Below are 12,137 nucleotides of genomic sequence, written 5' to 3' on the forward strand. Positions count from 1 at the left end.
ACACACACACACACACACACACACACACACACTAACGAGCCAAAGGAAGCAGGTCTTGGGCCAAAGTGGGTTTAGTGTTTAAAATTGGACCAACACGCGCCCTAGAACAAGCCAAACATGACCAGACCAAAGCCGAGCGCTGCTGGCTGCCTGTGTACGTGTAAGATTTTAAGCATAGATATCTTATGACTTTCTACGGCATAAGATTACTAAATGCTTTCTAGATGCAACCAGGTGCTTCTGTGTCGTAGCTCTACTGTCCTTCCAGATAGCGGCAATTCATTAATTTGGAATTCAAAAAGCTTGACTTTACTTTTTTGTGACTGAGTGTTACGAAGACTGTTGAGAAAATAACATTTATATAATAAAACTTGAGGCAGGAGTTTTTGAGGAAGGATCACATTACTTTTATTTTCTGTAAAAATGAGGTAGAACAAAATCATATTCAGGCTGTTTTAATATAATAAAGGCTGATCACTTCAGTTTTTTCCCTTTTGTCAGAAGAAAGAATAAAACAAAACAAAAATAATTTTATTGTTCACTGCTATGGGAGTAATTTTTAAGAAATGTACTAGAACAAACTTAGAATTGTGGAGTACTCACTTTAACCCAGAAAAGGAATTAGATCAGTCACTCTTTAGCTTATTTTATCAGAAACTGTAGAGTACTCACTATTTAGAAATGAATTAGTTATTTATCAACCCTGAACAGGAGCACTTAGTTTACATACTTTAGAACAACATTAGATTAGTTTTCTTTCCTCTTTTTTCTTTCCTTTGGTTTATTTTGTTTGTATTTCATTTTAACTCATGTAAAGCACTTTGAATTGCCTTGTTGCTGAAAATGTGCTATATAAATAAAATTACCTTACCTTACTTTTGTGAGGTAAGGTAATTTTTTTTTTACATATAATTCACATTATATGTACAAACAATCTCAATCTTTATGAACCTTTTTCTATTTTTTTTGCCAGTGTTTATTATTTAACTCAAGTGGTATAATTATTTCTAATTGTTTCTGATACTAAATATTAAAAAAAAAACAACTGCTGGAAGCATTTAGGCATTGAATATTGTTGAATAATTTTTTACAGCCAAGTAAAATAAATCTAGTCCATGTCTGTATAATTTTTATCTGAACAGAGTTGATCAAATTGCGTAATTCACAGCAAGATGATTTTCAAAAACCTTAAAAATTCAAGTCGTTTTTTTTTTTCTTTTTAACAAATTATAGTTTATAATGAATTACTCATTTATTTGAAGTAATGTAAAAATATCAGCTTTATTTTAATCACCTTCTGCGTCTAACATAAAATTGCTTCAGAATCCTTTAAGCTGAAATGAAAGTCTTTTTTTTCTTCTTGTCCAAAGTTTCCTCTGCTGAACGTTTGAGGACAGAATGAATCTGTGTGTCTGCTGGGGAGTGGTTTCAGAACACCAAGTCATATGGTGAAACCACACGGATAAATCACCAGGACCAGCCCCTGTAACCTCTTCATGGTGTGTACTTAACCACCCACTTCTAAACACCCCTGCCCCTCCTCTCTGTGTCTCGGCTCCGTCCATGGCCCGAGTCCAGAGTTCCCTTACCTCCCTCTTGGATCCAGACCGGGGCTTCTTCATAACGAACTAACCTCTAATGTTTGTCCTTTGCCTCCAGCAGTCTCCCACTGTATGAAGTGGTTAGCAGGTTGTGCTAGCTGGACCGTGTCTGATGTGCCTAAATGACCCTCGACAACCACAGCGACCTGTTAATGATGGGACTGTCCTGTGGCTGCGGCCGCTGAGGACCGGTCAGTTTCTGGACGGCCATTAATGCCCGCGCCGGGCTCCGGAAGCAGCTGGAGACTGAGACGAAGCGTTCACAAGCCGTGTCTGCTTCTGATTGGCTGCTAGCGCGTTAGGCGATATTTTAATTTGAAAAACGGTACGGTCAAATTAAAGTCTACTTTTGTTAAAGTCTAACAAAAGTAGACTTTAATAGCCACTTAACAGGCTTCCGTCTGTAACATTCCTATGTCCGTGACTCTTAAGTTACTGTTGGTACTTGTGCTGTTTTTGGACATTTTCAGAAGAAATTTGGATGTAAATTGCTTCAGTGTTTGTAAAGATTATGCCATATTTTACTTCTCTAGTTAAAACCATCTAGATTCAAACTCAACAGTATACCAGTTCCTAGTTCTAAAACCAATGTGATTTACAAATTAATTTGCCCAGCCACCAGGTTAACTACTGTTAACAATACAATTTAATACCATTCATAACTTTTCAACCCTACATTCACTAAACGAGGTTGTACAGTTGCACAAGGTTTGATTGAATAAATACAGTAATCAGAAACAAAGTTAAAAAAAAATTCATTTATTGCTGCTTTTAATAACTTTTATATTTTTTTTGATTTCACCTTTTATTTGACAAGACAACATACATCCAAGACCGTTTTATTGGACTTTAGGGCTTGGGGTTTGCAAGAAAACTCCAACTTGGATTTCAACCCTGACATGTCTGACTTCAGTGAGCCTGTTTGGGCCGTCGTTCCAACTTAACAAATGGAAATCCTAACTTCTGAATACGAAGCAATCTTATAGTTGAGCCACATGCTTCAAACAGTCATGCAGTGTTAATAGATAAAAACTATTTAACTTCCTTTTTCCATGATCTATTTTACTACAGTTTTAAAATATCTACCAGTCTGTGATCACAGAGGCACTTGTGTAAGCTTTTATAAATTTGTATGAGCAGAAAAAAAGGCTGGAATACAAAATAAGAAGATAAAAGTATTTGTCAGGACATTTCTTGTTATAAAATTGATCCTTTCTACTATCACCATGTGCTTTCTCAGTATGCTGGAAGTGAAGACTAAATGTGATCTGCTGGTTTACATGGTTGTTTTTTTTTTTTGGTAACATTTTATGATTAGTTGAATCAAATATTACTGCATCCTAATCAGGTTGATCTCTTATAAATACTTATAGGTCTAATTCAGATTGCACTGTACTGGAATAAAGCTTGAACTACATTGAATTTTATACAGTTGGATCTAAATAGGCTTGGCCATGGGGGAAAATGAACAAATCACATATACCATAAATTGAACTGAATTGAATTTTTCTAACTTGACCTGGAGTTGAACTGAACTGTAAGAAAACTGAGCTGAGTTATAAATTTAACTCTCATCAATTTAAATGAACCAACTGAATTGAAATTACTAGAGCTAACACAAACTTGAGTGGAACTGACTTACACCAGAATGAATTAAACTTAGCTAAACTTCACTGAGTGAAACTCTGTTGAACTGAGTTGACATTAATTCAGTGTGTTGCCTTCTGCTCATCTGAATTTAATTTAACTGAAAGATGGCAGACAAAACAAGTTCATTTACATCACACTATTCACTATTCACACACAAGACAATACTAATTTTTTGACAGGAATTTAAAGGGAAGACGATGAAATGACAAAAACCTTTATGATTTGCTTAAAATGAGATGCATGAAAAGAAACCTGACAAAATGCAAACATAAATTTGATTATGAAATCCTATGATTCATGTAATGAGATTCTGTGATCATAAAATTTAGGTTTTCCAGATAGTGCAGGCAGCTGCTTAAGTTTTGTCTTCTAAAATGATATGAATCATTACAGAATTATGTCACTAGTGTACCTTTTCCCCCCCTTTTTTTGCCAACAGTGAGCAGCACCACTTTAATTTTAACGTGCAGTTATGAATTATCAGTCAGTTGAATTTAAAACATGCTTCAAAACAAACAAAAAACAAACTCAGACTTAAATCTACACCCTCAGTCTGCAGAAAAGTTTTACAATGAACAAAAAATGTCCTGTCTCTGCAAATGCGACACTGAAATCACAGAAGGGTTAGCTAGCAAAGAAAATGAAACAAAAAGTTTCCCAGTTGTGTGCTAAGTTGGATTGGGAAAAAACAAACAAACAAACTCCACGCCCTCCAGTTATATTTCAGAAAAGCTTTAAGGGGTTAATCCTTAGTCTCGTTTTGTTCTAAAAGCTGCTCTGGTTCGGCCATGTGTCCTAACACACACACACACACACACACATCTCACGGTGATATCACTACACAGTGCTCACAATTCCCTTGTTACTTTATCCGTGTGGATCTAAGCACTATTTTGTGGCATGAAAGCCTGTCATCATACGACAGATATGAAAACAGAAACAGCATGAGGTGGGGTGATGGGTGGTAGTTCAGTACACATCAAATCTCACCTGGATTCTGTTTACAGTAAACTCTGTGTATGTATTTGACTGCTTGTGTGTGTGTGTGTGTTTTATTGTTAATAATTTACCTCTTTACTCTGGAACTAGGGGATCTGCTTTTTAAGTTCCTGCTTGCACACGTCTGTCATCAAGCGAGAAGCATACCGAGACAGACGGAGGCAGCTACCTGGATGTTAAGCTGGCCGGACAACATGAGAGGGCTGGATTTTTCCGGAAGGAGAGAAGCAGTGACACAGCATTAAACATAGAGAGGGAGGGGGAAAAAAAAAGAGAGCGAGTGTGAGCAGGTACTCTTAGTCACGCAACACGCTCTACTGTTGAGCTCCAAGTAAGTGTGTGTGTGTGTGTGTGTTGGGTAAACACACCGGGAGTTGTGAGCAGGATAGTTTTTCTAGTTCATACAACCGTCTGCTTGACGAGTTTGTGTTATTGAAGGTTCTGTGTGCGTCGACGTGAAAGTGGCCCCCTCTTCATATTCAGATGGGAGGACGTGTGCTTGAGGAGTTACAACTCTGACTGGGTCAATGCTGGGAGTTTCGTTATTTTTCCATCTGGGTCACTAAGACATCCTGGTTTGGGTTTGGTAACAACAGTGTTAGCAACCGGATTTTTGTTCTAAAATCTGGAGCGGCTTAGTGTTTATGCAGGCACTTATGCGTACAGAGGTTTTACATCCATCAGCGGCATAAATGTCATATTTACTTGGGGCGTCGCAATGCAAACTGATTGTAGATGCATTTATTTTTTGTGATACAAAATCTGTTATTTTCTAATTGATTAGGACTGATTGCAGCTAATAGATGTCATCAATCTATGTAAGTTTATTTTTAAACTACTAAGCAATTTTATCTCTAAATTATTCAGAAATTATGTACGTTTTTTGACATGATCTGGAAGAAAATCCCAACCTTCAACGTCAGAAAAACTGGATAGGATCAACCTGCAAGGAAACAGTTGGAACACCATCTTCACTGTCCACTGCAAAGTTGGTTCTACCCACATTTACCAGCTAAAATACCCACTGGAAAAGGTTTTTCCATATGAGACAAAGTTATAATAATATAACTTTGTCATCTTATTATGACTTATAATAAGTCATAATAAGATGCATATTTGGAGGAGTGAAGATGCGTCTTTCAAAACTGTATTTTGACCACATTTCCAAAGAATTGTGGTCAAAATACAGTTTTCCTGGGACATTGAACCAATTATCAGTGGGAGAATGTTTTAATTTAAGCCTGTATTATTCTGATGCGAGGCGGATCAGAGAATATCCTCACTTGAACGCAAGCGTTCTTAAACGCAAACCCAATGATTGTTTTCACAATCCTTAAAACAGATGAATCATTAAATGCCCTAAATTGACCTGATATTCACACCCGTGCCGAGTGCTTGTTGGCTCTGAGCTGGAAGCTTGATTGGATGTTATGCGTACCATACATATTTAAAAGCAGAAGCACATTTCCTTTAGAGATGACTTGGCAGTTTCTGTTGCCTAACTGTGCTGCCACATCCCGTCCCGTCCGGCCTCGTCTCGTGCTGGTGCGGAAGTTCCAGCCCAGCCCCAGGTTTTTGCCAGAAGGCAAATGGTGCTGCATTGTGTAATGCCAAACTGCCTCTGTGTGCGTCATAGGGAGCACCCTTCCTACACGCACATCCATGAGTGTAAACACATGGAAGAAACAGTACAAAGTGTCTTCTTACATCAGCCCACACCACAGTCGTGCCTTTATTTACAGGGATCATACCAGAGAATTGTCTGATTGTTATATATCCGTTTACAGGTTTGCGCTGAATGGCTTGTGTTTTTTTTTTTTTTCAGAGAAATCTGGTCACATGATGATGGCTTCTGCTTGTTATAAAACCTAATCAGACTTTGAACTCTGAGACAAGATGTTATCGTACTTATTGTCAAAGTGAGTCAGACTTGAGTGACCACGAAACATCATGCTAAAAGGGCTGTTATTTCTTTTCAAGAAGCCTACGATGATAACTAAATTACAGGAGTGGAAGCAGCATTGTAAGAGATTATTTGTTTTTATTCGCTACTTAGCACTCAGTTACTGCAATCATAGAGTTCTCTGACTTCATCTAACCGGGAAGCTAAATTATTGTTTGAAAGTGTTTTTGTTTTTCCAGATGTCCAGCTACCTGAGAACTAGGCCTTAGTTTAAGTCACTTCTCTGCAGCTTCTGTACGGTTACCATCCATTAAGAAATACTGTCACGGCCAAAATCAAGTACGTTAGAAACTAATCTAAAGGGAGCAAATCAAGAAAATCTCATAAAAATAAGCATGAATCAAACTGAACAGAAAAAGAAAACAATTAAATGGTGGTTCGTTGGCTTAACAGCTTTTATTTGTGATAATCAAATTAATTTACTTTGCCTCATAAAACTGCAGCAAGAGGATTTTCTTTGTATAAACGAGTCAACTCCTAATTATTTAAATTTCCGCATTCCTGGAAGTGCAGGGTGAGGAGGTGGAGTAGAAACCATGTTTCAGTCAGATTTAATGAAATGATGCCAGGCAAATTAATAGCTGCAGTTCTTTTAAATATCTAACCCTTAGCTTTCCTCATCCAAATTACAAAGCACTAAAACCACTTCTGGGTTTTGTTTTGTGTCATCCACCACAGCCTTTAAATTTTTAGATAATTTCTTTCTTATCTAATTTAGTGTTCAATACCGTTAAGGTCATTAGAGAGGGGGAATTTACAACTGACGGTACTAAACAACCATAAATGGCAAACATGTTGTTACCTTTGACATGGTTGGCTAATGTCATCACCTTGGACTGCTAACGCTACTGAGTCACATGAGCTGAAAATCAAGTTTGTTTTTTTGTTTGGTGGAACCGGAGCAACATTTGGCTGACGTCGTAGATAAATGAAACAAAGCACATACAGTGTAGTTGCCACTTGTTTCTGGTTCATTGTTCAGTTCATACTTCACGTTCCTGAGATTTTCTCTGCTGCACGTCTCTATGGCTGTTGGTGCTGTAATAGCTCTGCACCACCACTATTTATCCTGCAAACGTTTAATGTTTGTCCGTGCAACTCGTTGCACAGTTTGATTCTGGCCCACATAAAACTGTCATTATGTTATTAGTTAATATTTGAGTCACTGCTGCAACTTTTCACCCATGCTAATATTAGAGGGGTCTTCCACTGACTCAAAAATACCAGCAGGTAGCTCTGCTCCCACTCTGTTTGAGTTAATAGTTTTCACTTGCTCTTGCTTTGAACTAATTAGCATTTTCTCCTTCTTTCTCACTTGTCTGTGTTTGCTGTCTGGTATTCAGGGACCTCACATCGCAGCGGTGACCCTGGCAGCCTATGAATGTGGTTCGGTGGAATTCCCTGAGCCTCCCTATCCGGACCAAATTGTCTGTCCCCAACAGGAAGCACCGACATCCGGCCCCGGTGCCGAGCAGGTGGATGCGGGGGCAGACGGGATGGTGGGCCCAGCGGGCCTCCAGGGAAGCATCTCCCTCTGGACCATCATCTCAAAAGTTCGTCTGGAAGCTTGTATGTGGGTGAGTCTTACTAGGATTGCACCGGCTGTGGATACTTGCCTTGGCTGAGTCACTTTGCAGTGATCGGAACCAGATTTTGCTGGTGTATTTTACTGTAACAGTGAAACTACAGTGCCTCACCAAAGTATTCATGCCCCTTTCACTTTTGTGTTGTTTTGCTACAACAAACTTCAATTTATTTATGTGGAAGCTATGAGATACACCAACACAAAGTAGTCCATAGTTATGAAGTTTGCAGTTGTGCCACAATCATGGCTTTAGCAGATAGATCTCTGTGAGAACATTTTCCCCTCACCTGTCTGCTGTTTTCCTTTCTCTTCCTGATGCTCTTTGTTCACTTACATTCTCTAACACACCTCAGAGGCCGCTACAGAACGGTTTGTAATTCAACCCAGTTTATTTAAAATGCTGTTGTAATTTTATAACATTTTAAATAATTCACAACAAATGCCGTCTACAAAAACATAATTTCAATTCAGTCACATACATTTAAATTTATCCTGGTTATCAAGCGGTACATTAATCTCACTTAATTATTAAAATTAGATTAAAAAGTTTTTATCCGTTTCCTGAGATTAAGCCATGCAGGGAGTTGCAAGGATATCAAACAAGCTGAATCCAAAAGAATCCCAAACCTTCAGATTTTTATTTGAAAGAATTGCTGAAAACTGTGCATCATTTTTGCACCACTTTATGAATTGCATAAAAGTTTTACTTTTATCAATCAATCAATCAATAAAATTTTATTTGTATAGCACATTTCAGCAGCAAGGCATTTCAAAGTGCTTTACATAATTAAAAAAAAAACAGCAGAAAAAAAAGAGTTGTTAAAAAAAAAAAACATTAAAACACAAACAGTGAGAAAGAGAAATAAAAAGCTGTCTCCAACCCTTTTGACTTTAGTCAAACGTCGTTTGACAAGGACTTTAACCTCTATATAAACCTATATAAAATTAAACATTGATTTAATGTTTAAAAGTTCAGGACTTATGAATTATTTTGCAAGAAACAATAAGGGGAGATTGTGCTTTTACATAAAACCCAGACATTTATTGCTATACAAACATTATTATAAATATTTAACTTGTTTTGACCTTACTGTACATTTAAAATATCTTTTAGCTGCTGCTTTAGCTCTTCTTCCTCTCATTTTAGACATGCTTCTTTCCTTTTATGTTTCTTGTAACAGTTAGAAATGCCACAAATTTACATGGGGCGTAAATGTGCATATTAATAACTCATATTCTTGGAAAACCCCTTCTGACTGCAGTGAATTTCCACCAAGCAACGTCAATGGTTTCACACATCTACCCAATTTGGTTTGGTGACTACCAAGAAAGATAAAAATGATTTCAGTCTGTCGGGCCATTTCTTCTCAGGGCCTGAACAGAAGCATTTCCTCTACTTTGTACGCAAAAAATACATTAGAATAGACTCATAAACTGTTTATGAAAGAGAAAGTGCAGCTTTTTTTTCTTACTCTGCTGGTTTATCAGTAACTCACACATGCATAAAAAAACGAAAACAAGACATGAGCCAGACCGGTTAAAAAGTCACGCTCCGTTGCAGATTTCTGTTTAGCCTTTTCAAGTTCGCCTTTATCAACAGTTCACTTTTTTTTTCTTTTTGTTTCTTTGTGACCCAGAAGTGGAGAACTGAAGGGGAATTAAAAAGCTGAACTCGGTAGATTATTCATTGTTTTACAATCATCTGCTTCCCTCTTCCTAGTAATGTGGAAGATGTAAGTGCTGAATGGGAAATAAACCTCTTCAGTTACTTCTTCACTGCTGGCGCCTTTACAGGAACCGGCCCTTCTGCTCTCTGCTGTAATTGGCCCCCAGGCTTCAGCAGAGCTGTAAAATATTAACTACACACACACACACAAACTCTTCCTTCTTTCAAAGGATTACCAAACTCTCTTGTTTGTTGTTGTGTTTCTGTCACCAAATCCCCCTCTGGCTTCAATTCCCCCCCCACCCACGAGGCTTGTCAGCTCTACAGTTTGGAGGCACCTGTTGCACGCAAGTTTTCAAAGCCTCAGCGACGAAGCCCCGCCCCTTTTACCACCCCGTCTCCTGCCAGCCTGCTGCTTTTGCTGGTGATGAGACATGAAACATCGCCCAACCCTCCTCCTCCTCCTCGCAACTGCTTCTCTACCTCCTCCTCCTGCTTCCAACTTTCTCTTTCCTCCGCTTTCTTTGTCCTTCTCCCTCTTTGCTCTTGAAGTCCATGACAGTGGGTGCGTTAAGTGCTCCACTTCAAACAGCGGTGCGGCGCAGGTGGACAAATTTCATTGCCCTGCTTTCACAAACACCCCGAGCTGCGCGCTCGCGAACAGAAGCGGAGCTGTTGAATGGAGCAGCTGCCAGGGAGATTAAAGCACGTCGCCATTATATAAAAAAAACAAAGTAGAAGATTTCATTAAAGACGGCCGTGTTAACTCGAGAACAGGGTGTCCAAATTACAGATGCAGCGTGCCAGATTTTTGGGGGATAGCACCGCCTCCTGACAGTGATTGTTTGGGCTTGTTGTTGCTGCCATGGTTGCTAACTACCCACTAATCATCTTCTGGCTCAGCCCGTCAGCAACATATAAGTAATGCTCCTGTGATTAGTTAGTTATACTCCTCTTTGATGATGATGGTGGGATTTGCGTGTACAGCCAGAACAGCACATTCAGCAAAGTTTTTTTTTTCACTCCTCTCTGCTTTAATACTTAACATTAATAAGACCTTGTAATCATACAAATGTGTTTTCTAATTGGAACTTAATTTATCTGCAGAGCTGGAAGTATTCATACCTCTTGAACTATTTCACATTTCGTCAGATTAAAACCAAAACATTCAGGGAATTTTGTTTGGATTTTGTGCAGCAGACCAACTCAAAGCTAGCCTGGTCGTTGCTCAGTTCTCATCTCCGCTCACTGTTCTGTTTGGACTTTCTCTCATTCACTTAGATTTCTCCAGTAAAATATCAACCGAGCCAATCAGCAAACCGGAGAAGTTTTGAACGGTGACATGGATTTTCTGCACCGTTTTAGAATTGTAGTCTGCCTGTAGTTGTGGCAATGGCAGCAGAGGAAGTGAACAAAGCCATTCAGTCCAGGTTGGCCACGCATCCAAGTGTTGAATTATCAACCGCCTCGTTCAGCTCGCCACTTTGCTGTGGAGAATGGTTGTTTTCATTAAGCTTGATGGCATCAAACTGGTGCATTACATACGTCACAGCCAAACATTAGTGATTAGGTAACATTTAAGACTTCAGCAGAGTCCACGCCTCCAGGAATCAATTGTTTCTTAATAGTTGAGTTTCCAGGCCCTCTGCACGAAGCAAAGAGTAGAACAAGGGGCTGGTTTTTACCAAACTAACACAAAGCAGTTGTTAAGTTGGACTAAATTAATTTTTTAGTCACAAAACCCTGAAAATGTGGCCTTCATTCATATTTAGTCTCTTTTTACTTTGGGTCAAATCACAAAACCATCACCAAAGTTGGCCTTCTGTCCAATTTGTATGGGGTTAGGGTTAGAAACAGTCCCACACATCCTGGACACAAACTGTTTTACCTACAGAGTGCTAGTTGCAAAAACCAGCTTCCTGATCTCCCTGGTCTTCAACAGGAATGATGAGATGAGGTTGGTGGAAGCCTGGCTACCTCCGTTACGCCTCAGACTTTCCAAGCGATTTAGTACCAGATATGCACCAACTGATTGGGAAAGGAAGAGACATCGTGATGACGTTTTGTTTGTACGACCAGCGAGAGCTGCAGCATTTAAAAGCACAGGCAAGACTCAGAAATCATTTCTGAAAAGAAGCACAATAAGGTGAGACATATAATTTACTTCTGAAAAATTTCCTTGGCCAACAACATTGCTACCATTGTTATTGTGTTGAAAATAATGGTATAGGGATTTTTACGACACGTTTTATGTGTAGTGCTGTCGTCACACACCTGCTGTGACGCTGTGTTTCCAAAAGCTCACGGCTTTGCTTCTACCTGTGAGCTCTGCCTGCTCTACGTTTGTCTTTGCGGGTCGGAGACTTGAATGATTTGTAAAAGAAGCTGTAAATGCCCCCAAATAAAGCACAGGGAGTTGTGGAAAAGATTGAAACCGTTTAAGCATTTAATTTTTTTTGGAGTTTGCCGTTTTATTTTGTTTATTAAATCTGTTTTCCTCAAAGCGCTCCCTTCCTCTTCCCTAAATTGTCGTGTTTTGTTTCACGAACCTGGTGAACCCACCCAAATACTAAGGATTTATTTCCCTCAAATCACTTCATCTTTCGTCTTGTTAAGCCTTTTTCATTCACACACGCTCTAGCACTTTATAGCTACAAGCTCCTTTTGGCAGCT

The 12,137-nt window shown here is 38.9% G+C and overlaps 1 protein-coding gene across 3 annotated transcripts in view; it reads left to right on the forward strand.

Moving 5' to 3' along the window:
* The window catches only part of LOC103142090 (vacuole membrane protein 1-like), a 76,082-nt gene that overhangs the window by 21,611 nt on the left and 42,334 nt on the right, over positions 1-12,137 (forward strand). For all 3 annotated transcript variants that reach the window (XM_016674303.1, XM_007557963.2, XM_016674301.1), the window contains exon 6: positions 7,557-7,790. In XM_016674303.1, coding sequence (XP_016529789.1) covers positions 7,557-7,790 — 234 coding nt within the window. The remainder of the gene's footprint in view (positions 1-7,556; positions 7,791-12,137) is intronic.

This window comes from Poecilia formosa, unplaced genomic scaffold, assembly GCF_000485575.1.
Source record: "Poecilia formosa unplaced genomic scaffold, Poecilia_formosa-5.1.2 Scaffold93, whole genome shotgun sequence".
Classification (NCBI taxonomy): domain Eukaryota; kingdom Metazoa; phylum Chordata; class Actinopteri; order Cyprinodontiformes; family Poeciliidae; genus Poecilia; species Poecilia formosa.